Source organism: Hydractinia symbiolongicarpus, chromosome 8 (assembly GCF_029227915.1).
Source record: "Hydractinia symbiolongicarpus strain clone_291-10 chromosome 8, HSymV2.1, whole genome shotgun sequence".
In the NCBI taxonomy this organism is placed as follows: domain Eukaryota; kingdom Metazoa; phylum Cnidaria; class Hydrozoa; order Anthoathecata; family Hydractiniidae; genus Hydractinia; species Hydractinia symbiolongicarpus.
Window position 1 is genome coordinate 20,229,170 of NC_079882.1, and position 27,428 is coordinate 20,256,597.

The window sequence follows — 27,428 nt, forward strand, 5'->3', positions numbered from 1 at the left end:
TCGGCTTTGAAACTATAAGCATTTTATTATAAATATCTTGACACATAGTAATCTATAACTTATTATCTTATTTACAAATTTGTTTATTCTATGTCACGTGTCACCTTGGTCATCGTTGATTGGTATATGAACTTGTACTCCAAACTGATTGGATAACTGTTTTAATTGTTTCTCATAGAGTATATTACGCTCCATTGATTTTTTATAATTGTATTTTAGATCTTCTAACTCTTCGAAGAAAGCTGGATCAAACGCTAATAATTCTTTTTTTAGCTAGAAAGAAATTGTACGGTTTCAACAACACAATACAAGAGTGTTATATAATCTTTTATTTTTTTCACAAATCGGCCACCGGAGTCTTGGTAAACTAATTTAGAGAGGGGTGCTTGAAACCGCTAGTTTATTTCTTTTACTTTTAAATTCTACCGAAAAATCTATGCAATGTTGGAGAGGAAAGGTGAATGGGGGGTGGGGTGGGGGGTGGGGGGTAAATGATTGGTACAATTCACCAAATACAGTTAAGTAAACACAATTCACCTTCTTATTTTCTGCAGAATGTTTTTCTCTTTCAATTTCCATACCTTTTATCCTCGTCCTGTATATATTATATCAATAAATTCATAGAATTAAGATACGGCTATTTCTGTAATTCACAATATATAAAATAAAAGCAAATGTGTTTTTACCTTAAATCAACCTCAACAGACAACATTTTGTCGTAGTTTCGAAGTTTGTTTAAAACTTCATCTTGCGTCTGTAATGAAGCAAATAAAAGATTTTTTATGATGAAGAAAAATGACAGGGTATAATTCCAATGAAAACAGGACCAGTAAACTTCTAAATAATAACAACGTATTCTCTACAAAACATCCTTACCACGTCCACAGAAACTTCGCCGTTATTAGTTAGCTGTCGCAAACGATCTAATTCAAACGTTAATTCTTTCTTTTCGGCTTCTAATCGATTGACTTGAAGTCTAAACCAAAAGTTTAATGTCAAAAATCTTCGCTACTACAAGTATTCGCGCGAATCGCAAAATATGATTCGCGAAATCAATCTTTGTAAAAACTTATTGTTGATACAAAGTGTGTTTATTAAGGAATCTGGTAGGCACTAAATGTAAAGCCAAGGTCAGATGTAATCCGTTCATCTATACTATAATGCCCGTATACGTCTGTCTGTCTGTCACGCAAAATGGTAGCTTAGCTGCGCAATAGCGAGAAGCACGCAATGCGGTATAAGAAGGACGGGCGAACCCGTGAATTCTCCACGACTAGTTCATCATCATCATCATTCTCGGCTTAACGCCCGTTTTCCATGCTAGCATGGGTTGGACGGGGTATATTAATGACCCTCTTCCAATCTGATCTAGACTGTGTTAGATCTAAACTCAACTTCCTCTGTACCTCCTGCCAAGTCTTTCTCGGTCTGCCTCTGGGCTTTGCCCACGGAATTATCAAGTCTATACACTTTCTTACCCAATTATCCTCCTCCATTCTTTCCAAGTGCCCCAGCCAGTTCAATCTTCTTATCTGGATAACATCTTTAATTCTACGGAGACTTAGCCTGCTTCTTAGCTTAATTAGTAATAAATAATGGAATGCTTTAAATAAAAGCCCGGGGCGTTTATTTATGGGCCGAATATTAGATAGGCGTCTATTTAAGTTATTAAAAAACATTGATAAATCATGCGGTCGTGTGAAAAAATCTAAATCAGGTTTTAGTACGTGTAACAAAGGACTGTATATTAATAACAAGAATAGTTTCTTCTTTAAAACATAATCTCAAAGCTTACAACACGTGGCGTACTCAACAAACTCAAGACTTAACTACCCGCATACATTTTCAATAATAGAAGGGTGTGTAATAGAAGGCCGTTTATTTGAAGCGTGACAGTAATTTTTTTATCGATTCGCGAAAATAAATAATTGCCAAGTTTATCAAATTTCGCTAGCAAAGTGATTCGTGACACTTGTGGCATTAAAGTAAACTGACCTCTTAAGAAGGCTTCATTATAATTTTAATACGAACCGTTTCTGTTGCAATTGTTTAGCCACGTCGCTTTCTGTGTGTATGCCGGGTGGAAAGTCTTGCAGGAAAATCACCTGAAAATACGCTTATATTTAAAACACATCAGTTAATTTTGAGCGAGTCTTCGTAGAAAAATAGCTTTTAAAGGTTCATCCTGTCAAATATAAATTAAGAAGCCAAAACGCAGCTTAAATCTATGTGTCGGGAAAGAAAAAATAAAATTTAAGTAAATAAAAACAAAAAATAAATACAAAATAAAAAATAAATACAAAATAAAAAAGGGAAAAATATACACAGAGCAAGACTAACTAAAGAACCATGAAAATTAAAGAAAGTCGTTGGAGATGTAAAAGGAATACGGCAAACCTCCCTATAAAAAGTGAAGTCAAAAATTGACAAAAATTAAAAAGCCTAAAAAATGTGCATTTGGTGTCATTGCTGATAAAAACAGTTTTTGAGCTAAGTAACCATGGAAGAATATCTCGACGATGCATTGTATAGTCAAGTTAGTTCATTGCGTTGTAAGTTAGTTCACCCACCTTTCCTTCCAAATCATCAATCTTGCGAAGTAATTCCGCTTCTCTTTCTGCTGCACCCCTTAAGTGGGTTTTGATGTCTTTCAATATAGTATTCTAAACATGCAAAAAATAAATCCATAACAAAAAAAAAAAAAATTGGACTATTTATTTATATACGAATATACCTTCGGCTAATCGAGGCTAAAAAGGCCCTAGCTTCGCCAAAAGAAATTTTTTTTATTTTTATTTTTTATTTCATTTGTATTAAGTACCCAGGATCTTTATTTTCTGTTAGTACTATTTCCAATAAGGGTCCTGTAAAGAGGTTCCTAATGTTTCGCCAATTACTTCACGCTAGCTTTCTAATGACTGTGACTTTAAATCACATTTTGAAATAACATATCGCATAACATATATTTTGAACAAACTAAATCCAATGAAAAAGCAAATTTTTTAGGTAATTTGAGGTTGTTGAAATTAGATTTTTTAATATAAAAAACCACTGGGGCACTATTTTACGTTACATGATACGAGCTTCCTTCAACTACCTTCTTTTGAATTTCCTTTTCAAACGATTTAATCTTTTGCTCATACAATTTATTCACGACTAGTGATTTGGATTTTCCATCAGTGCTGGTGAAGGAAGCCTCTATCTTGTTATTGACTTCTGATAACGCATCGTCTTTCTAAGAGTGTAAAGTTTAAAAAAAAAAATTAAACACACAGTTGTCTGTTACAAAGAACGAAAAAAGAAAAAAAAGGAAAACGAGAAAACAAACAAACAAATCAACAAACAAACAAACAAACAAATCAACAAACAAACAAAAACAAAAATTTCTATCTCACCTCTTTTATATCATTATTTAATTTCTCATTTATTAGTTGTAAATTACCATTCGTAATTCGCAGTTTTTCATTTTCCTCGTTCACCTAAACAACAAAATAACATCATTTCAACCGTGTAGCTGATGTTTATTACCAAAATATATATCACGATCCAGAATTTAGTGAAGCAGATTGAGATTAAATCTCGCAGCTAATTAAAAAAGATCCCCCCCCAACAACCAATCACTTTCTCTTTGATAGCTGTTGCATTATGTGCTCAAAACGAGGCTCTGTTTGGTGATCTCTTTTATTTTGCATTGGATTAAAGTAGAAACTGGTGCATTTTCTAACATGTACTGATGACAAAAACTAATGTTTTGATAACGTGGTGAAGACATTTCAAAGTAACAGTTCTACAACGCCGCGCCATATGTACACTGTCAAAGCACTCACTTGCGACTTTGTATTAATTTATTTCGCTACTACTAAGACGATGACACAAAATATTTAAATGCCAGATAATTGCGAGCTACTAAACAAACTTTACTCAGATCCTAGCACACGAGAGCATCTGATGCATTCTGATAGTTAATGAAGCTTGATAGAAACAGACTGGGAGAATATTCTGTCAGTAAACGGAACATTTCATAGGTTAGGTAATACCTTTTTCAAATCCTTCCTCAGTTTATCATTTTCTTGTATGAGTTTAGCAGTTGACTTTGGTGCTGACACTTGCACTCTTCTGTTATCTGCTGTCTGCAGTTGTTTTAAGCGTTGCAGTTCTTGCTGCGAAGAAGTAAAACAACAAGATGTGAGTAAACATTTGAGCTCAAACTGACACCAGGTCTTGATCTCAACAAAAATCTCTGATGGACTGCAGGCCTTCAAAACACGTGCATATCAAACGAAGCTAATTGACAGGGTTTTGTCAAACTTACTTTTAAATATCGATTTTCTTTGGTTAGTTCACCATGCGGTCTAGGTTTTCCACTCTGTTTTTTTAACGTCTCGTTCTCAACTTGTAATCTTTCAACAACTCTTCGCATCGCAGCAATAACTCGTTCCATGTCTTCAACTGATTGTCCACCCATTCCAGTTCCCATAGCTGCCTATAATGACGAAAGAACTGCTAATTTATCACCAAACAATTACCATGAAAGGGAACACACAAAACAAAACAATTAGGAGATTTTTTCTAATCTTAGCTAAAGGATTTTTAGGCTGCTTAAACTGTATGCAACCATAAAGGGTTACTTTTAATTTTATGGAAGCCACACATAATCGGGTGACTTTTTTAACCCAAACACTATTACTATATATTAGGTAAAAACAGATTCCAGGGAAAATACTACAACCTCTGTTCGATGTCTCGTTAAAACACACAACGCTTTTGTGTTTGTTGACAAATAAGATTGCAAAATGGTGCATCACTGAAAAAATCATACATTTCGCATATACAATAAATATTTTGCTTAAACAAAACACGTATCGATATAATCAGTTCTAGTTAGTTGGTTCTTCATCAATGACGTTACAGGAGAATACTTTTTCAAAGTTTTTCTTTAATACTGGTATCGTTTCATCAACACCAACAACTTTTGATAATTCTTTAGTAATGGAAGTCACGCCTTTGTCTGGTATACCACATGGCACGATATGATCGAACCATCTTAGATCGGTGTCACAGTTCAGAGCAAGTCCATGACTTGTTATATATCTTCTACAATGTACTCCAATAGCAGCTATCTTGTTTTCGCCCACCCATATCCCGACATTTTCCGTACGGTGGGCGTTAATATCATAATGCTGACACGTTCTAATAAGGACATCTTCCAACATGTTAATATAACATCGAATGCTTAACTTGTACTGTTTTAAATTCAAAACAGGATAACAGACTAACTGACCAGGACCGTGAAAAGTAATCAATCCACCTCTATCTGTGTAGTGAAATTCACTATGTAAACTTTTGAGGTTTTCAATGACAGATTCGTCCATGTAGTCTTTCCTTCTTATCCCTACTGTATACACAGGCTTGTGTTGACAAATCAGTACATGATCGAGTGGTTCTGATGATGTTTTTCTGCATTGAAATTGCTGCTTTTGTTGTGCGATGGAGTTCATGATGGCCATTGCAGAGGTATAGGACGTCAAACCTAAATTTTTGAGGATAACAGGCCGACCCAAAGCTTGCTTAATCATATTCTTTTTTTCCCAGCGTCTGTTTTTTTATATTAAAACTAGTTTTGTATTTTCATTTTTTTCCTAAAACACATCCAAATTTGGTAGGCAGTACTAATCAACGGATTTATACAAACAAGCAAAAAAAAACAAATGCTAAAAGCCATTCAATTTGATTGTAGTCATTCCATTGACACGATCTGCACACTCTGATTGGTGTTACCAATGGAGAGAAACAGAAGAAAAATAAAAACAATGGAGTAATTTAAACAACAAAATTTAAAGAAAATAAATGATAAAATAGGTAAAAATAAAGTATCTAAGCAAGCAAACAAAATGCTAAATTTTATCCAAATGTAAACAACTAAAAATAAACAAATAAAACATAACATAAAATTGTACAATTTACAAAAAAATACTTACTTTTTTTGATTTGTCTTTCTTTTTCAAAGACTCGATTTCATTCTTCAATATCTCGACATATTCTTGCAAATCAGCCACTCGAGCCTAGATGATATCGCAATGAAACATGGAAGAAATATAAAAGTAGACCTCGGTACAAGATAAAAAATCACACAAGATACCTTTAATCGTGGAACGTCTTTATGGGCTTGTTCATTCTCAAATCTCAATTCCATATTTTCCTAATAATATAAAAATATGAAGCTTGTAAACCACAACAACAACAACAATAAAAAATAACAACAAAAACAACAAAAGCAAAAAACAATAAAAACAAAAACAAAAGCGAAAGACAACAAAAACAACAACAACAACATTAAGAAGAAGAACAACACCACAACCACCACAACAGTAACAACACAAGAAAGTATTTCAAGGATGTCTTCCACTTTTCAGTTTCACCAAATGTTTCAGAACTCACCGTGTGCTCCTCCTATCCTTCGTAGTGTTTATTACATACATGGATAAACGAGTCAAATTACCTTTCTTACTTCCAGCATTTCTTTCTGCAGTTCCTGCTCTCGATAAACACTCCAATTGTATCCATCAGGATCGTGTTCCTTCTGTAAGAAAAAACAAAAAATTTCAAAATATATTCTTTGCAAGATGATAACCTTGTTCTTATCTAGATATCTGAAGTTATTATTAATAATAATAATAAGAAGAAAAAACGTAAAAATGTTTTTTTTGGTGAGTAAGTAAGCGAGGGTCAAAATTATTAGTGAAAAACACCCCTGTTGTCTCACTTATTTCGATTACCTGTTGTCTTGCTAGTTCAGATTCTAAAGCGTGAACCGACTCATTCAACTGACTATTGCGAATACGTAGCTCCTATAATTCGAATGAAGGTTATATATACCAACTTTACACTATATATATATTTCGAAATAATAAAGCAAATCAAATGTTGTTAAAGGTATTCCTCAAAAACGTCTTCTTATCTTTGATTTTCTTTTCTTTAAGTAACAAAACTATAGCAAAGTGCTGGATACCTGGATTTCTTTTTCTCTGTCCAGATTAAGTCGCTTGGTTAAATCGTTGTTCTAGAAAAGACCAAGATAGGAATAGTGTATAGCTAATAATTTCCGCGAAACTTGGATTTTCTCAAGTACTACAGCTAGCGGCCACAGTAGAAATCTGTTCCCTTTTTAAGTGGACACCTTTTTCAGTGCTGATGGTGCCTGCTTTAAAAATGTAACACTGTAATAGAAGTGTGACAAAGTAATAGAAATGTTAACTTTTGATGAAAAATTTCAGACTTTTTTGAAATGACAGTATTTTCATAAAAAAACCCAAGAAGATTTCAGAAAAACATTGTTTAAAAATCTACTATTAAAGGAGAATTGAGATTTTTTACACTTGCGGAGAATTGAGGAGTTCGGAAGAGGCATGGAAACACTATGGCGACTGACATAAGAACGAACACTGTGGCGAAGATAGAAATTTTTGTATAGGTCTGGAAACAAGGTCTTGATGACTTCAGACGGTATTTTAATTTGTTTTTTACGATGAAACATGGCTAACAATTTCTCACTTGCGAACGAAAGGCACTAGAGCCTGTCTCACCCCCATGAAAGAATTTCAGCCTTTATTTAATCTGCTTCGGCCTATTTTAGTACAACTTACCTCATCCTCCAGTTCGAAAATCTTTTGTTTTAAACCAGCAATAACATCTTCGTTGTGAAGAGATGTTCCACGATAATCAACTCCATGACTTTTAGACACACTAAACAAAAGTAGATATTTCTTTATCGGTCTTAAATATTACAAGGATAAATAAATTAAAATTATATGTAGCGAAAATAAAGCGCCTATGAAAACTTTACACATGACGTAATCAGTACTCAATCTTACCTTTTCAATCTATTCTGTAGCGTCAATTTATCTCTTTCTTGTCTCGATAACCCTTCACGAAGCATTAGGTTTGTTTTGTCTAACTGAGCACATTCTTCTGTTTTTTCTTTCAGTTTTGTTTTCAACGTTTCAACTTTCTTTTGCCATTTTTTGCTTTCTTCCCATCGCACCACCTCCTCTTTATTCTAGGAAAATGGATAAAAAACAAAGGGCGTTTATTCATTTTTAAAAACTATTTAGGGAGTTTTTTATGTGAGGGCGTGTTTATTAGCGTGGGCGTTTATTTCAAAATCAATCTTCATATCGCTTACTATCGAAGCCAACACATGAAAATAACATAACAAATGTTTGACACTCCCCTGACTCAAAAACACACAAATGCCCCTGATGAAGTGAAAACAGTTTACGATTAACTTAATTCGAACAGTGGTGGCAAAAGAAAGGAAAAAGAATAAAATTTTTTACTTTTAAATCTTTGGCAGGTCTCTCGTCAGATGAACCAATTGGTTGACTTTCATCAACATTCTCTTTACTTGGCTTGATAACTTCTTCTGATACAATTGTACGTTTCTCCACCGCGGATTTCAACTACAACATTCAATGTAAAAATGCACTATCTTAGCGTTTGAAAGAAGTCAGAAACAACAAGAATCTCAATCGAAATTGGCAACACATTTTTCATTCCAAATTTTAAAAGAGGTTATTTCAACACAAGCAAAAATCAAACATAGCCAACATACTTTCTTATTTTCAGCTTTTAACTTTTCGTACTTGTCTACCAAATCTTCTCTTTCCTTTAACTCCAATGCCATCTCCTTTAATGCTGCATCTCTTTTTTGCAAGTCCTAAATGGATACATGGTAATAATGTACATGTTTTATCGACTGCAGTGGTTCGATACCCACACATCAACACAGTGTTACTTGTTTGTGTATGTACGGCTTTTGGCAGACAGCCCTAGCATGTAAAAAAAGAAAGTGGCAGTAACTGTAACAGGAAGTTAACGTTACTGCAAAAGCTGCAATCAAAGAATAAAAAGAACTATGAATAGTATGACTCAAGGATTGGCAACTTTAAGATTAGTTTGCAATTGCATATGCGAGAAAGCTAAAAGATATATCTTGTTATGGGCTTACAAAAGTCAATCAAGAATCTAATGACGTGTTCATGACAACGGCTTCGTTCCACTTACCTTCTTCAAGCTCTCAACATCAAATGTCATGTTAGATTCACTGTCTTTCTTTCGTTTCAATTCCTTTTTCATTTTCTCCATCCTTTCTTGCAGCTCTTGGATGCGGTTATTTAATTCCATTGTTTCTTTTTCAATAAGCCTCTGAACACTAATCTCATCCTCAATTTTCTTTGCATAAGACTAGGTAAAAAAACTACATTAAAAAGCACAGTATTTTTTTTCAAAAAAGAATACACTAGAAACATAACTATTGATCAACAGTTTAATTTGTTTATCGAGCTTGGTGGCCATTACATAACAAAAAATTGGTTTGAAGTTGGAAGCATTCAGGGAGGGTGTGGAGAATGAGAAGCAAAACATAATGAAAGAGATATAAACTACATGGAGAACACCATACTAAATCATATGATAATACATTGCATGTGCTCTACTCCACAAGAATGATACACATAACACCAGTTGGCTGTTGATGCTACAATAAGTCGAATACAAATTTCAAAATTTCTTTTAGCTAACAAATATAGAACTACCAATTTCTCTCACAGGAGAAAAATCATATTTCTCACCTGAACATTTTCCTCTGCAGTAGAAACCATATCTGAGCGGATTTGAAATAATGCCTGGCTCAATGCCTAAAAGAACAAATGTTGTGTGATAAATAGATAAAAAAGAACGCAACATTTATGTAAGGGCATTACAATATGACATTTTTTAAGATGGCAGGAGCAAAAATTTTTTTTGTTGAAATTATTGTGGTTGTATGCAGTACTTCGAGTTTATATTCCATAAAGCATGTACCTTTTGTTCTTTTTCTTTCTTTGCAAGCTGATTCCTCAAACGTTCGACAAGACTCTTCATTGTTTTTGAAGGAGCCTTTTCATTGGCTTCTTTAGCAGATTTCAATTCTTCTTGTAACACTTCTATCTACACGGACAAAAAATACCGCAGTATATAATATTTTCTTCAGTTATACTATTAGACCAAAAAATATATTTTTTCGCTACTCGAGTTTTTCGTTACGATATTAAAATGTTCACCACAAAAACCATCATTTTAAACATTTAAAAATGTACATCGCCTGAGGGCAATATCGTTTGCTCAGAAACTGGGCAGAGTGAACGTGAAAAAATAATCAAACAGAAGAAAACGAAATTACAAACACTAAACTGCAAAAACAAGGACTACGAAATAAATGCTTAACTTCAGTTTTAGTGACTTACACGAAAATCAGTTCTGCAAGAGTGTCAAAAAATAGGAACTCGCCAAAGTTAAAATTGTACAAAATAATCACAAATATCACAGAAATAAAATCAAAGGACAAATCAAACTATAAGGAAACAAATAAAACAAGGTTTAAACGCATGTCCAATTTATTGGACATGCGTTTTATTGTGAGCATGTACAAACAATGAGCGCAAAGCACATTTCCAACAATAATGTTCGTAGTTTTAGCTTGAGGGGCCAAAAGGGTTTTTTTAAGTCAGTCACAATTTACTTAGGTTAAATCTCATACGAACCTTTGTGACTGAAATTTTTCAAAATTCCAAGACTTAAAGAAGAAATACCTCCAACTCTTTCTCTTTTACTATATTATTCTTTCCTTCTATCACTTCTTCCAACTGTTTTCTTTCATTTTCATACTTATTTCGCATCCTAGTAAAATTAACGATTTTTCGTGAAATTTATTAAACAGTAGAAACATGCATGGTCTCAAGAGCATTGAAAAAAAAAACACGTAGCAATTTCAACTCGACCCACTCGTTCATTTGTTGCTTCAAGATCTTTATATTCTCCTCTGCTTCGAGTTTCAAGTTTTTAAGGTCTTCCAATCCTTTTCGGTATTTATGTGAAGCAGTTCCCAAAGCGTTATCTTGTTCATCAACCATTTCTTCCAACTCTGCAAGTCTTTTTAACTGAAATAATGACATTGATCAAATATACATAGTTTTTTTTCAAAATATAGGAATTCAATTTTTATAATAAATGGACTGCCATATAAAAACATTCAAACTTTACTTCAGCAGGTTCTCACTCAAGTATTAATTTTGACAATAATTTAAATTTCTAGTAATTTAAGCAGCTTTGTTGTTTTATATAACAAATATAATGCTGTAAATACTGATGTCAATGTACTCCAAAAATAAAAATTAAACTGGTTAAAAAAAAAAATATAGAAAAAAATCAACACAAATCTTTTCATATTTTCAGTTGCAATCATAAAAACTCTAATCATGCTTAAAGTGTTACCTGTTTACTGGTTGGAACAACTGCTTGTGGTGCATTCACAAATTCATGATGGACTCTTTTAATCTTCTTTATATGTTCCTCTATCTCCAGTTGTAGTCTCTCTTGTAAAACTTTCATTTCCTGTCGATGCGTGTCTGCCTGGCTTCGAAGCTCCTTTAGAAATATCAATCAGTTAAGTTATTATTATTTTAAATATTTATACAGGATATAGACACTTCAGTTTGGGAAGCACTATTATCAATGTAGGTCCTGTGTTCAGAATGTATACATTAAGTATACACCGGCATTGCCTACCCAATTTCCCTGACATGGCATGGGTTGACCCGTAGCTATGGTAAAGGCACTTGCTAAAAAATGCCTACGCCGTGGACCGAACCACGGATCTTGTGATTACGAAGGGAACACCACAACTATAACCAGTGGCCGCGCGTCACTTTATTACCAAAGACTAGATGATCCTAAGAAAAATCTAGAAAGCACCACGTGCATTTTGAAGACCAGAAGATTATTTCTAAGAGTCACAATTTTTTTCAATGACACAACCAAAAACACAAGATAACAAAACAAACCTCTCGCGACTTATTCAACATATCTTGATACTTGGTCAAGTTTTCATCTTTTTTCTGTAACATCAACTAAAAAAAAAGTACATTTCTTTTGTAATGCCGACATTGGTAACTCAGGGAGTTGAGATTGAAAATGTCAATCAGGTTCTAACATCTAACAACTCTATCCACAGTGACCATGTTTTTCCCTAACCCTATCACTACTAGTTATATTGCTGGCGATATATTTATCTCATTAACTAATATATTTTTAACAATACAGTCAATGATGTCTAATATAACTCTGTATGAAAAATATTTGATACTTTATTATGATATTTTTTAACAAATCACATGAATGCATAACGTGAAGTACTTATGTATAGATTTCTCCAAAATTGTTGTTTAGGCTCAAACACAAACCTTTAAACTTTCAACAGTTGTTTGGGCAACCCTTAAAGCTTGTCTTTCTTCTGCACTCTGTTGCGGTTTAGTGTCATATGGAATATCGGATAGCAACTGCACGTCTCTTTGACTGATAGGAAGTCGAAGTCGCAGGTCGTTTATAATCTAAAAAACGCAGTCTTCAAAGTAACGCACTTCAGGGTTCTTTTACTACATTTTTTATATTGTTTTTAAGGTAAGCAACATAATCTATTATTTCATAACAAATGTAAATATATACTTTATCTTTATGCATCAGTGAAGTTTCAGCAGCTCTTAACTTTTCTTTCATGGAATCTGTGTCCTATAAAAATATAACATGTTGAAAAACGTGAAAACTTCTAGCAGAGAAATACTTAGAGTGAAACACAAACAAAATATTTTTTATACTGGCAAACATTATAAGACTATTTTTTGGTACCAGGGTGTAAGAACACCATATTGTGTTTTAGATGAATTTTTTCACAACACTAAAACTTAGCAAGTTTAACTAAAAAAATAATGATATGCAATAGTAGAATAAATTTTAGAACAAGCAAAGAAAATTCTACAACGGAGGGTGGAGAGAATAACGGATAAATAAATGGATAAAATGCACTACAAACTTGCCTCTTTCATTTTGTTAGCTTCAGCTCTTGTAATAATTATTGTTTTGATATGCTCTTTGATCTTGCCGACAGCTAGATCAAGCTGATTTGCGACTGGAAGAGATTCATCAGGAATTGATCCAGTGGCTTCCTCAAACTAAAAAAAAGGAATCGTTGCTTTTATCCTTTGCGTTAAAGGAAAAAAATGAATGGTAAATAGATTAGGCGAATGAAGAAAGAGAAGCAGTACAAACAATAACAAATAAAAACATACAGTTAAATAAAAAAGTAAGCTGACAATATTGTTTTTTAGCACGTGCAGTAACAAACGATTTTTAGTTGTCAAGTAATTTTATCTCTTAAAACTACCATTATGACAGTGCTGGTATTACTGTTGGCGCACGTATTACAACTCCGCCTCTTGCTCATTTTTTAACAATTGCAGAATTCGATAAAAACAAATGCTATGTTAACAATAACCGAAAAACAACAAATGAGTGTCGGTAGTTTAACCTTCTAATGGGATTCATATATTGCTAATATTTAATGCCATACTTAAAAAGCATTAATACAAACCTTTCTTGCAGCCTCCATCATATCTTGTTGTTGTCGTTCAAGTTTGGCAATTGATCTTTCTAGTTCAACTTCATGTTGTTCAAACAGTAACTGTCTATCCTCGTACTCCTAAAAACAGTTACTATTAAGTATCAAAATATTGTTCACATAGCAAAATGCATTATGCATCCAGTCCAGGTGCCCAAACTGTTTGAGTTTTTTTGAGATTGCAGAGGTGGGTGGAGACCATGTAGAAGGTCGGGAGACTGTTAAAATGTTAAAAGTATTGGCTGTAGTTGCACAAATTATACGTGTTTAATAACAAACACACCTTAGCCTGTTTGATGTTGTCTTCTTCTAATATACCGATTAGGTTTTCCTGTTTTTTATTGACTCGTTCCAAATATAAAATCTGAAGAAAAAAATGAAATTAGGACAGAATTATGCAATTTTCTTATGCACTCTTCTAAAAACGAAACCTTTGAATTAAGTATGCAGTATTTATAAATTAAAATAGTATGGAAAGAGATAATTCTTGAATAAACTTATAGTGAGAGAAAATACATGGATATTGTTTCAATCACATTGCCAAACATACATAAAAGTTCCTATACATATTATGAAAAAACGGCATTGTATAAACACCTTTTCTTTTAGTTTTTCAATATCACGTTTTAATTTCATATCTTCTAATTTTATTTCACCCATTCTTGCATGCCATTCAGCAACCTAAAAGTAACGTGTTAAAACATAAAATGCAATGTAGGAATACAAACTGCAAAATCTGCGAAATCCCAAACATGAAAGAATGTAAGTTAAAATTGTTCTGGCTGCATAACCCTTTGTTTCAGAAAAAGACGAGCCAATGCTTAAAGGATTAATGAACAAATAATGTGTGACCAGTATAAGGCCGCATTTACATGACACCGGAAAAGAACTGATATCTCTGTCACGTTTAAACAGAGTTCTTTATATTGGGTTTGTTGAAATTGCACATGTGTAAAAACTTTGTACACATTTGCGATAGTATCATTTCAGGGAAATCGTGTTTTCTTGAAAATGTCATACCAATACGAAATCCCATACATGTCTGTCTGAGCGGTATGAGTTTTATTTCGCCCCTGATACCATGTAAACAGAAATAAAGACTTCACTATAGACAGGTAAAAATTTCATACTACCATAGACTTGTGTACCACTTTGAGAATATTTGTGTAAACAGGGTTTTAGTGATATGCTTCATTTTACAATACTTTTACAAAGGACAGATTTAAACAAGCACTAATAATTTTTGCACCTGTTCCAATAAAGGAAAAAGCAACAAACAAATACCTTTTTTGCACCCTGGCCATCTTTTAAAGTGACAATCAATTCTTGTAACCCGTCATATCGAAGTTTAAGCTCCACAGAGAAGTCTTCTGCTGCTTGGTATTTTGCTCTTGCCTACAAATATTTATGATTTTGGCGAGTAAATAAGGACAAGATGTTCATATTACTTTTTCTATACAATCTCCATAATACATGTATTTTCTGGGAATGTGCTGGAAATGCATGAAGTGGAGATGTCCAGAAACATAAAAACCTGATGCTCCAAGTATGCACCTTGGTCGAACTTATGGATTTTTCCATGGGTTAATGACTAATATATCTTATATGTTCAAACACAACTCACTAAAATATGTAGCGACAGATTTTATAGGCAAAATTCAAAATTATAGGGCTAGAATATATACCTCATTCAAAGCAGTCTCCAGCTCAATTTTACGTTCTTGCAATGATCGCAGTGTCTCAGAAAATCGTTCCTGTTGACCTAAGGGCAGAGCTCCACTAAATTGTCTACGTAAATCTTGAATTACTTTCTTCAAAAACCGTGTCTTTGCTCTTGTTTCAGAGCGTAAATGGTACATTCCTTCATTTTTCTCATCAATAGCGTGTTGCTGTTTCATTGTGTATGCTTCTTGTTTGGAGAGCTAAAAATAGAGATTATAAGCAAAATACTATTAAAAAAACATTTGCCACCAACCTTTTTACATGGAAATAGGAAATAGGAAATTTTTCATTGGAGTGGAATTGTCAAATCTGATAATTTCACATTGTTTTGCCAAACAAATTGGCAAATTTTATTTCACAAAATAGGAAATATCTTTCAGGGTAAAATACTTCTATTTGCTGCTTTATAGAATGGTCTTTTTTGTAAAATGAACTCTTAACCCACCCCTGTGCACACCTAGGCTAAAATAATTAAAACTTATATGAATTGCTAAATTTTGCTTCAAATTGTAAGTGTGGAAAAATCACAATGTAATCTATTATATCATAAAAAAAGAACTTACTTTCGTTTTGGCAATTTTTAGTTTTCTCACAGCTGTTGACTCACTTACTTGCAAAGCAACTATTTGTTGATGAAGTTTTGCTAAAATAAATTTCAATTTCTAAGAATATATGTTCACAACAAACTAATAGCAAACATACAGCAATTTGTCGCATTAATATATAATAGATGGAAAAAAATATAAAGCATTTGCATAAGCACTGTGTTGAGATGCAACTTAATTTTTGAAAGTTAAAGAATGAAAATTTTTGGGACATTTATACCAATAATAGTCTTCTCATCTGTTTCCATTTGCAATTCATATAGTTGTTTGCGAAGTGACATTAACTCCTTCTCCTGTGATTTTTGCCTCAAGGTTACCGTCTCCGTCTGGTGTTGTGCTATATCAGCGACTTCTTTTAATCTTGAATTCTCCACTTTTAAAACACCTTCACTCTCCTCCAGCTTTTGTATTAATGCTTTGTCAGCTCTGGCAATTTCAGCTGGAACACAGTCTGCAGAGGAAAAAAAGGTTACACAAATTTTTACAAAGGGGAGTTTTACATGTTAAATCGTTTCATTGGCTCTGTAAAAAGCTAACATCTATGTAGGAGCCAGGTATTATTATTATTATTTACATATTTTAATTGCAAAAAAAAAAAAATAGTAATATACCACAAAAAATCTGTAATGGGCATGGACATTTTTGATAACTATATACTGCTCCATATACAAGAAATGAAACAATAACATAAACAAAATTCCACATACTGGAAAGTTCATCTCTAAGTTCTCTCTCTATCCTTTGACAATCTAAGTTTAATTTTGCAATCTAAATAGAAAACATTCCTGAATGAATAAAAGAATTAAAACAAGACACTGTTTTAATGAAACAGAGGTAGCTGTTATTAACTGTAATGTTATAGGAAAAAATCACACACAGTTAAGATTATACCGAATTAGCTGCATGTAATATCTAATATCCAATGAGAGAATAAAATTTAATAACAAAACAAATAAATTCTTTACCAATCCTCCCATAAATTCTTATTTTCAGAACACAGTTTTAACGTAATGATATAATTATTGCTAAATATTATTAAGCTAAAAACAGGGAAAACAAAACCAATATAAAAGATTTTAGTATAAAATATCTCTCTGTAAAGACTAACTTAAGTACATGTGTTGTTTACTACAAAAAAAATATTGTTCCCATAAATTTATATACAATTAAAGCTAACTGCAAACAAAGCAAGAATGCCTACCTCAGCAAATTTTTGTTCTAATTCAGCATTTCTATTTTCCAATTCAGTAAGCAGTGATCGCAACTGATCATACTTCTGCGTTGCATGATCAGCACGCTGTCGTTCATTCAATTCCTGAAATTTTAAACAAAGCAACCATCTTCAAACCTTATCATTTTCCTTAAACATACAATAATATAGTAAGATTTTCAGAATAAATTAAAAAGGCCAATAGTTTTTAACAAACTTCCAACAAAGTTGAAGAAGGCAGAAAATTACCATTACAAAGATTAGCACAACTTTTAACAAACGAATAAATTTCATTTATGTTGAGGTTGAATGTTTTTACCACCTTATAAAACATTTTATTTTGTCAAAATAAATTTTGATTTGGTTTTATCAACATTGTTGAGCAACTGTTGCACATTAGCCTGCAACAGTCGAACAGTCACCATCACCAATTTAATGGAACCATTGTTGCACAAAAGCTGTTAAATAACAACTACTAACATCAATAGAAAGCAACCTTTAAAATTAAATTAAAATTTGGCATGAATAACAGTTTCTGTTAATACTGTTTAGCACTTGGATAATTACACTTGCATAGTTAACACTGGTAAAGCTAATGGAGCAATTTCTTTCAAAAGAATTGGCTTAAACAAGACAAAGTTTAATTGTCTTGTTTAACTTGATCTTGTTTTTTTAGGTTTTTTTTACCTCAGGCTTTATCTAATCAGAGTAACAATATTCATTAAAAATTTCCTTTATTTAAGTGGCATGTCAAAATTTTAAATTTTACAAATTTATTTTCTAATATCTTTTCTAAAATTGGATATTTTTAGAGCAATAAAACTGAAAATTAAGTACCTAGTACCACAAGACATTTTTACCTTCATCTCAAGAGTTGCAAGTTTTCTGGCCACCGAAGCAATTTCTTCAGTTTGATATTGAGCTGCTCCATCAGCTTCTTTTCCAACTTAAAGTAGTAATATATAGAACAATGATTAGGAATACACTTTTTTTCCTGATAGTTAAGGCTGACATTTCAGTCAAAATCTAAAGCAACTAGTACGAAACTGTCCTGCTTGCGAGCTTGGAGAGTTAAGAAGGCAAGTGTCAATAAAGATAAAATAAATATATGCAAGAAAATATCAAATGTATCAGCAAATATTATATTGGATAGTAATTACAGAAAGGCTTTTTAATCTTGTCACAAATGTTATTCGTACTACATTTCAGGACATATGGAGTCATGCTGGTACTCCTATTAAACTTGTTCTACTGGATTGGATTCTTGCGTAACTCAGAAAACTAGCTTTAGGTCTTACGTTTGTGTAACAATTCTGTTAATGTTTGCTCTAGAGCGTACGATCGCTCCTTTTCAAGTTGCAACTTCTCTTTTATTGTCTTGTCTGTATGCTGATAAGCCTTTAATTCAGCCTGAAATGAAAATGAATAAATGTATAAAAAATTATATATGAAAACAAATAAGAGAAGCAAATAATGAAGAAAATAAACAGAAACAATTAGAAAACAAAGAAACAAACAAAAAACAAGAAAAAACTGCAAAGAAACAGTTTAAATTATAAAACTATTTTTTGCAGATTATCTGCCCTTTACGAGGTCTTTTAAACGCTTTTTTATAAGAACAGTGTTTTTTTTATTTCGATCTAAAGCGAGTACAAGTCTATAAAAAGTTATTCTTAGCATGTCTACAACTTATTGACATCTTAGTATACATATATATATTCTTAATTTTTGGCCCATTTTCAGCCTGGAAAGTAAAAAGCATGTATTCCAGTGGTGGATAAATTAAGAACTTGCATGATATATTAACATTACTTCATATTTTACTTTATTATTTAATAGCCATGCTACAGACATAGCATATGTAATCTATAAAGGACAGGTCAAACCATTTCTACAGGATATAATAATGACCAGTTGTTCATTTATTTTGCATTAAATTAAAATATAAATCCTAGAACATTTCAGGAAATTTTCATTTTTTTCCTAGTCTATTTGCTTGAGATTTAAGGACAATTCTAGGACTAAATGACAAGCCATAACTTAAATTTCCTGGATTTCTAGGAATTAAGAAAAAAATAGTTATATATGATGAAAGTTTTTAAAAGAATCAATCAAGGAAACAAATTTCATTATTTGCACTGCATCATAGTTAATATATAGAAAAACGGAATTTATTTGAAAAAAGAAAAAAAAAATAGAATTTGCAGGAAATAAATGCAAAGCTTTAATGAATTAAACTAAAAAATAGCGAAATAATTTGATAGCGGCAAAATACAGTTTGTGAAAAAAATCTCTTACTTTAATTTTAATAAATAATTTTAAACAAGGTTCTCCTGAACATAATAAACTTTCAAATTGATTTCTAGGACCTTTCATTAATCTCAAGAAAATTTGAACACTAAGAAGTTGATTTTCTAAAAAAAAAATAGGCAAAAAAACAAAAATACAGCATCAATGATTAAGAACTGCACTAATATGAGAATAAACAAACTTCTAAAAAGTTCAATTTGAAAACCTGATTGTTAACAGTAACGGAAAATCAGAATTAATTTTTTTTCTCAATAACCAAAGCTAATGTTATAAAGTTCTGGTCTTTAGATAACAAACTGGTCTTTAAGAACTTTTACGATCTAAATATAATGGAGGTTCAATCACTAATTATGGAAAATCTATGTAAAATTAATCACAAATGAAGGGTATAGAGTAGTAAAAAAATGAAAGCTTAGAGACCATCAGTTAAAATATTTTCGCTTTTAACAACTTTTTGAGAAAATTCTTTTCGTCATCATATTCTGCATGTTTTATTTGTTTACAGTGGCAAATTTTATCAAAACGAATCAGTTCTTATTTTCAGACCAAATTGGGCCTAAAATGGCATCAAGGTGACAAAAAAGTGAACATTTTAACGTTATCATAATCAGCATGATTTTTTTATTTAGGTGTCAAAACAACAGAACGCCGAAACAAATTTTCTCTGTTAACCCTTCGTTCTATGCTATTAAAAGAATATTAAGGGAAGTCATTCAAAGGCCAAATGGTTTTCACATTTTTAAAGTTCTTAGGTTCAATAGAAACAAAGCAATGAAGGAATAAATAGGAACTATAAAAAAACTAATGTTTAATTAAATTAGAGTGTAATTAAGAACGTCAACATTTGTAGCTGTAAAAAAGTGTTGGAATCAAGCCACGTCACGTGAGAAAATAAAAAATTCTATAATCATAACGCTTATAAGCAAATTCAGGCTTGAAAGGATTTTTTTAAGCATAAACTAAGCCTTGTTGAATTCTTTTGTGTGTGTTTTTTTTTACATCATGGATATTTTAAGTAGAAGCAGTCTTTTGAAGCTAAATTAACATCAATACACTATTTGAAGTTGGCCTTGTGCAATCATATTAATTATACCTTTAGTGTTGTGGCTGTTCTTTGAAAGGTAAAAACAGAACCATCTGGTTTTATTGCACAAAGGTAACGTTTATTAAGTTTTTAATTTGTTTCTCCAACATAAGCATAATATAAGGCTGAATGTGTTTCTCGCATAATCATATCTCAGCCTGATTTCGAATTTGCATTTATAAAAAAAAACATTTAATAGACCTTTCCCGAATTTCTTAATTATGCCAAACCCAAGTAAAGAATTCGATACTAAAAATGATTTTTATCCCTAAGTTCCTTAGCAAAAGGTAGGACAAATTACCTAATTTCATAAATATTATTATTTGTTAAGTGCCTCAATTCCGTGCTGAAAGTTAAGGTCAAACCCTTCATAGAGCCGACCTTCCTAAGATAGCCTCGTTTTCAAAATAATTATTTTCATTAAATCTAAATAAAATCTAGATCATGATAATTTAATACAGAACCATTATAAAAATTTTGCATGACGTCATGATTATTATAATTTATGAAATTCGGAAAAGGTGTATACCAAGCCATAGTAATCGCCTCATTTACAAGGTTAGAAATGTTATTAAGACCAGCAATTGGAACCGACAGAAAACACATTCAAATAAAAAATGATAAGGGATAGATATTAAACTATAGATAATCGAACATTACAAGATACAAATAAAAGTAACGACAGCGTAGTTTCGTAGCAAATAAATTTAAAAATTAAATTCCTTTACTTTACTTTTTAATATTTTGTTTTATTTTCTTTTTTTATTTGAAGATGCGGTAAAAATTAGCCGGAATTTAATTGTGCCGATCCTTGTTGACTTAACTAGAAGTTTTGGCGACAGTTTTTCACAATCAATGGTGTTTCGCTGTAAAAAATTATCGCACAACATGTTTCATTTATTTTCATTTATATATTCGTGTCCACTTGTTCTTTTATCGTATTGTTTTTCAAAGGTTTATAATGTTCTTTTTGGCAAAAAAATAGTTTTATTTAGCATTTGAATTTGAATTTTTTTTTTCGATAATACTTAAATCTTTGAAGTTATTTTTTCTTTTGCGTAACGACTCGATAAATACACAATTTTGTTAATTTAAGCAAATTAAAATTTTAGCTGGGTTTAAATACGTTTTTTGCTTGCTCAGTTAGATAGGTGCCCAAATGGAAATATTTTGTTGTAATCACGTTTGTCGCTGTATGAAATTTACATGACAAGAAAAGTTCAGTTAGATAGGTGCTCAAATGGAAATATTTCGTTGGTTGCTGTATGAAATTTATATGACAAGAAAAGTCTCGGAAAATATTTCTTTGTTTTTCTTTTCACCTCAGGCTGGCTCACAAGTGGAAAAGTCTCGTAAATACGTATTTTAAGAGCAAAATGTTCATCAAAAAATGAAAAAAGAATGTTGTTACTCGCAAGGATAATTCGACTCGCCATTTTTTCTCCGTCAAACAAGCATCCCTATCTTTAATCTTTCAGCCATCGTGATTAACCTCGTAAATGCCCCCTCTTAACCAAACCTAATCGCGAAAGTTTCTATCACGCAAAATTTGAAAAAAAAAATTGCTAGCGAAAATTTTTAGGGTAATTTTTAGTAGGTCATTGACTGTCCAAACTGTTCGATCTTTTTTTATACAACTTTTAAGTAAACCTTTTTATAATTTTAAAATAATTTTTTTAGCAAGTACCAGGTTAAAAGTCAAGTTGTTTAATAAAAAATACTTAAAGTTTTTGTTGTGGGGTGCTGTCACCGTGATGGTACGGAAAACACCCTGTTGTCATGAAAAAAGAATTATTTGGAAAATAGAAACGTAACGCATTAAAACAGTAAAGCTTGGTTTCCATCTACAGGAATTTGCGTTAAGCAGGTAAGCTAATTGATGTTAATTTTTTATCGTCTAATGGAAATACAGATGACTAATTAGCGCACCTGTTTTAACTCCGATAAGCGCGCGAATTAAAGCTTAGTTCTCACTATGGGGTAGCGTTAAGCTAACCACAGTGCACAGGATGTGTTAGTTATTTCAATTTTTAAGTATTCGTTAATATAATAAAGCGCTGCGTGCCGTGATTGGTTGATAACCCTGTTAATTATTTTAATTGACGATTTCTTTAAAGGTAAGGGAATTTTCTGTTCTTCTCCATGCTCGTGGAATCATGTATCTGCAATTTTCGAAACAGATTCTAAATAAAAACACATCCGCGAACTCTACATATTAAATATCGCGAAGTTCTCGAACTCGCAAAAGTTTCTTCAAAAACATCTTTCAATGATTTTAAAAAAATATTTTTTTATGTAAATCTTTTAAATGATGGATGCCTGAAGGGAAGAAAGGCTTGCGCAAGAAAAGATTGCGGAATTAAAGATAGCGAATTCACGGTCGAAAAAATCGTTAGTTGCAGAATTAAAGATTGAGGCTATACAATCATGAAATTGCAGAATTAAAGATTGTGATATTACGTCAAGAAATTGCAGCATTTCAAATTACGAATGGAAGCAATGATCCATGAACTTTTCAACGAAAACGATTGACAAATCTTTTATTTCTGTGCATTTTCAATCGCTCACACAAACCTGGAGAATTTATATTTTGGTCATTAAGATTATTGTTTTGAAAATTTCTTTCGCTGCAAAAAATTAGGGCTTTCCCCTAAATTATATGCATCAAAAACGGCAACGGAACAATAAACCTTCGTATATCAGAAATAACTCGTTATTTTTGGAAACCGACACAATTCTATTACGAATCGTATTTTTTTCGCTTGTAATTGCGGAAGGAAAGATTGTGAATTGCTATACTTCTTTCTAGAAATGCGGAAAAAGAGATTGCGATTTTAGTCAAATTCGCAAAATTTTGCCATCTTTTCTTGTGCAATAATGTTTTCCCGTAACGCTTTCGCTTTACAAATTTAAAATAATTTTTTTTTTATTTATTCACCCAACATTTAACTTCTGGCGAATACATTTTCAATGTGGTTCCTCGTAGACGCCAACGTGCTGATGAGAACTTGGCCAATAATGTATTTTGAATTTTAAGGGCACTTCATCAGATAATACACGAAACTCCGTCTCTTGACGTCACAAACACACACATGCACAACGTACTGGTTGTTTGTTCAGCACTTTTCGCATTTCTGTTGCGTTCCTTTTACTGCTTCAAAACACCCCTTCTTTGTTTGGTGGTTGCATTGGTGGCGGTTGCAAAGATACATGAAACTTCACAAAACCAATTAATTTTAGGCATTTATATTAAGGCAATAATTTTGGGATAAAATCTAGGACTACTTCATCTTCATAGTTGTGGCGTCTTCCTCAACATATTGCAAAATATCGTTGCTTCAAAGAGCATTTGAATAAAAAGTTAAAAAAAAAAATCGTTCGGTCAAAGATACAAAAAAACTGGCTATAATGGTACTTAGTTTTTAAGATGATAAAATCTGTACATGTTAAAAATTTTGGATTTAAAAATTTTTTGGACAATTTAAAATTCGCACAACCTATCAACCTATTACCTTAGGACAATATAGCATTTGTTGATCAAATTACAAATCTGCGGCATAACTTATGCAATATCAACTTAAAAGTTCTTTACACGTGCGTTCACATCGTTAAGTGCATATTGCGGAAAAAATAAAACCGCAAGAGTTTCTCGTTTTCAAGTTTTACGGAAATACTCTTTGGGATGCTATAGCATTTTTTTCCTTCTCTACACAGAACAGCAAGTATAAAGAATCAAAGCTGGCAATGTTTCCAATTCAACACCTTTTGAAACAAAAAACGGGACTGCACGTCTCATCAAAAAACGCGCCAAAAATTGAAATGAAAGCGACAACGCAGAAAAAAAATTAAAAAACAAATATGGCTACTTTCAAAACAGTTAGACATTCGTAGCCGACAAATGGAAACTACATCAAGTCGTTGAAAATAAATGTTTGCGTGCTTTTATCATTTCCATGATATTTTTAACTCATCAAAAGATCTGACATTCTCCCCGAAACCTCAAAGTGGTTCTTTTTGAATGACGGGGAGAACAACACTGCACAATATATCAGTGCTTCAAAGAGTTAATCTTTCCGATGTTAATTCTTTTTTTTTCAACTTCTTCAACTAGATTGAAAGAGCATCGCAATAAATTACTTATATTTTTATCTGATTTAGACTAAAATGTGTCTAAAAAACAATTTGATAATAACAAATTACCTACGAAAATTTCTATCAAGCATCAGCAGGTATGATGTAAGTAACAGGAAGTTTCAACGTCCTTGGGGATTTCATCCTAACGGCTGGCTTTACCTCCCGCTCAAAATGTCACATTAACACTAGAGATCCGTACAGCATATATATCCTTTAACTTGCTTGCCCTCTACACAAGCTTACTAACAGTCAATGGGCTTACAATATTACATTTTAAGTATGACGGAGTGGGGACTCGAACCTGAAACCCTATGGTTACAACTCGATAGCCACTACACAATCTCCGTAATATACTGAAAATTTTCTTTTTTATTTCTTTCGTAAAAACATACATCATAACATTATTATTTCACGCTTTCGAGATTTTTTGTTATTGCACCAAGAGTAACTTTCCAAGTAAATAGTTGTGTTAGTTTAAAGTAAAAAACATTTTACCCTAGCTATATCCCCATATCTTATGACGTTTCAGCACTCTAGATCGTTTTTTCTGAAAGTAGACTGAATTTTCTACAAGACAAAGCGGTTTCGAGACCGCCCTGCCGATATGCGCGCGAGGCGAAGCAGTGAAACTTTTTTAATATCTTTTTCTTTAAACGCACAACTTTTCGGGGTTACTTAGCGAGATTACATTGATGTGCACACTTTTGCATGCATAAAAAATAGAATAGTCAAAGTTTCTATAGATCAGCCGTACAGCGTTGGTTACCCAAATTTTGTCGGTAATTATCCCATTGTCATTCTGAGCTTTACATTACCGCCATTAGTACAATACAGGCTGAAAAAAAACGCCCTCTCGCAGTGATTAGCAAACACATCACTCGTCGCTACGAATGACATAAATCTTTTTTCGTTTATTATGACAAAAAGGAAATGGAAATAAGCTCATGGCAACTAAACGTAAATATTTATTTTGGCCTTTTTTGTCGCTATAAAGAAAATGTCGTGTACAATGCATTGCTACGTAATAAGTGGCGACCTGGGTGGTATTTCCTTATTTTGATCTACCTTAATGAAGCCTCAACCCGAAGTTTGAACCAAGAGATAAATTTCTTTAAAAAAATAACACATAATTTTGGAGCATGTAATAAAATTTCACCTGTTTGATTGGAACCCCTACAATAAACTAGGTAACAACACGCTGAAATAAATTTAACGTAGGTGGCATATTTGCCCTGTGTAATTGGAGCCCTATAAAACTAGGTTAAAAACGCGAAGAAATAAATGTAGCATGTTTGACCTGTGTAATTAGAGCCCTACAACACTATGTGTTATAAACGCGAAGACATAACTAAATAGTAAATTTGACCCGTGTAATTGGATTCTTACATAAAACTGTGTGTGTGAAAACATGAACGTTGTATATTTAAAGATTTTCGAAGTCCAGTGGTCCAGTGGTTGGGTCGTTCAGTCACAGTTTAATTGTGATAATTTTTATCACAAATATTTTACATCTTCTGTGTCTTTTCGCTGTCGAATCGTCGAATTAGTTATTAACACAAGCCAACTTGATATAATTACAATATCGGGATTCATATAACCATCTATTATACATACACCACGCTATGTACAAGCCAGGGGAGACCCTTCATATTTAAAATTCAATAAAATCTCCTACATTACGTCACATGCATGTTAGATAAGTTTTTTCCAAATATTTGGAAATGATCCAAATAAAACCAAAACATGGATAATGACATCACGCGAATTTTAAGAATATTTAATTTTGTTTGGCTGTCTATACAACATTGTTAACGTTTGCAAACTGAAACCAATCATCGCTGTTGGAATTATTTGCTTCTGTTTTTAAAAATTATTAACACAAAAAAATGAAGCGTCCGATAAAATGAAATACGATATTACCAGGAAGAGCCAGTCAACCTATCATCATGAACTTTTGAAGTCAATGCAAAGGGGAATTTTCACGGAGCGCATTGTGAATGGCGAATTCGGCGGCGAATTAGCTGCAAAATATCTTTTTGATTATCACGTGAAACGAGAAAAATGTGGCAAATTTAGAATACTTAATGTAAGCACTCTTTTGGGTATTAAAAAGCAGACAGTTATTTTGAATTCTTTCCAACAATGAGTTTTTCTAAGAATAAACACTGAATATTGCCTCTGCTTAGTTAAAAGTTTGGAGAGAAATATTTCGCCGCAAAAAATTAAAATTTTTCTGCTTTTTGGCGAAGCGAATTTTTCGAAGCAAAATGAAAACAGATACAACTGCGCATGCGCAAATACATTTAGCCGGCGAATTCGCCGTTCAATTTGCTTCGTGAAAATCCTCTTTAACAGTCATAGAACAATTATGCTTTCTATAAAAAATGACAACATTTGAACAAGCAGATTAAATAAAATGTAGAAAGCGCTAAAATAAAATAGTATAAAGATATGTACATCTTAAAAACTATTGTATAAAACAGAAATATTTGTGCCTCGATAAAAATTCTCATTGTAACACACTATGACTGTTCTCGTTATCCATGCTGAACGGTTAGCGAGGCAAAATTTTGGCAATAACATGAAGTGGGAAACACGAGACCGCGTTGAATGAAGTAGAAGTTCTACAAGGGTAAATAAAAGATTGATATTTAATTCTTGCGAAATGGTAATGGGACCACAAATTATAATCATAGGGTCAGAAATATCACTATCGCGAAATTTATTTCAAAAACATTTTAAAAGATAACCTTTTAAAATATTTTGAAAATTAAAGGTCATTAAAGGCCATTTAAACAAGTTCAAACCTTGTAGCTACCTTGTTTTAGAGCTACATTTTTTGTGACAACTGTTAGAATTCCACAAAACTGGACA

The 27,428-nt window shown here is 32.4% G+C and overlaps 2 protein-coding genes across 2 annotated transcripts in view; both read right to left on the reverse strand.

The window, feature by feature from the left end:
* Positions 1-27,428, reverse strand: part of LOC130656085 (centrosomal protein of 290 kDa-like) — a 49,617-nt gene continuing 22,189 nt past the window's right edge. The window contains exons 31-70 of the mRNA XM_057458928.1: positions 18,325-18,436; positions 17,887-17,972; positions 17,018-17,131; positions 16,524-16,584; positions 16,037-16,267; positions 15,775-15,854; positions 15,175-15,411; positions 14,774-14,884; positions 14,087-14,170; positions 13,773-13,853; positions 13,463-13,570; positions 12,909-13,043; positions 12,541-12,603; positions 12,279-12,425; positions 11,880-11,945; positions 11,311-11,463; positions 10,822-10,976; positions 10,629-10,716; positions 9,862-9,987; positions 9,630-9,695; positions 9,064-9,243; positions 8,612-8,716; positions 8,337-8,459; positions 7,872-8,056; positions 7,644-7,743; positions 7,010-7,060; positions 6,777-6,848; positions 6,500-6,580; positions 6,140-6,199; positions 5,979-6,062; positions 4,313-4,483; positions 4,038-4,160; positions 3,396-3,479; positions 3,098-3,235; positions 2,571-2,663; positions 2,032-2,105; positions 877-976; positions 687-754; positions 538-595; positions 1-273 (exon numbers count right to left, since the gene is read on the reverse strand). Of these exons, the coding sequence (XP_057314911.1) occupies positions 94-273; positions 538-595; positions 687-754; positions 877-976; positions 2,032-2,105; positions 2,571-2,663; positions 3,098-3,235; positions 3,396-3,479; positions 4,038-4,160; positions 4,313-4,483; positions 5,979-6,062; positions 6,140-6,199; positions 6,500-6,580; positions 6,777-6,848; positions 7,010-7,060; positions 7,644-7,743; positions 7,872-8,056; positions 8,337-8,459; positions 8,612-8,716; positions 9,064-9,243; positions 9,630-9,695; positions 9,862-9,987; positions 10,629-10,716; positions 10,822-10,976; positions 11,311-11,463; positions 11,880-11,945; positions 12,279-12,425; positions 12,541-12,603; positions 12,909-13,043; positions 13,463-13,570; positions 13,773-13,853; positions 14,087-14,170; positions 14,774-14,884; positions 15,175-15,411; positions 15,775-15,854; positions 16,037-16,267; positions 16,524-16,584; positions 17,018-17,131; positions 17,887-17,972; positions 18,325-18,436 (4,434 nt within the window). The 3' untranslated portion in view covers positions 1-93. The remainder of the gene's footprint in view (positions 274-537; positions 596-686; positions 755-876; positions 977-2,031; positions 2,106-2,570; positions 2,664-3,097; positions 3,236-3,395; positions 3,480-4,037; positions 4,161-4,312; positions 4,484-5,978; positions 6,063-6,139; positions 6,200-6,499; positions 6,581-6,776; positions 6,849-7,009; positions 7,061-7,643; positions 7,744-7,871; positions 8,057-8,336; positions 8,460-8,611; positions 8,717-9,063; positions 9,244-9,629; positions 9,696-9,861; positions 9,988-10,628; positions 10,717-10,821; positions 10,977-11,310; positions 11,464-11,879; positions 11,946-12,278; positions 12,426-12,540; positions 12,604-12,908; positions 13,044-13,462; positions 13,571-13,772; positions 13,854-14,086; positions 14,171-14,773; positions 14,885-15,174; positions 15,412-15,774; positions 15,855-16,036; positions 16,268-16,523; positions 16,585-17,017; positions 17,132-17,886; positions 17,973-18,324; positions 18,437-27,428) is intronic.
* LOC130656087 (putative lipoyltransferase 2, mitochondrial) lies at positions 4,513-5,965 on the reverse strand. The gene has a single exon (XM_057458930.1). It carries the CDS (start codon positions 5,574-5,576, stop codon positions 4,878-4,880), a length of 699 nt encoding a protein of 232 aa, XP_057314913.1. The 5' UTR covers positions 5,577-5,965; the 3' UTR covers positions 4,513-4,877.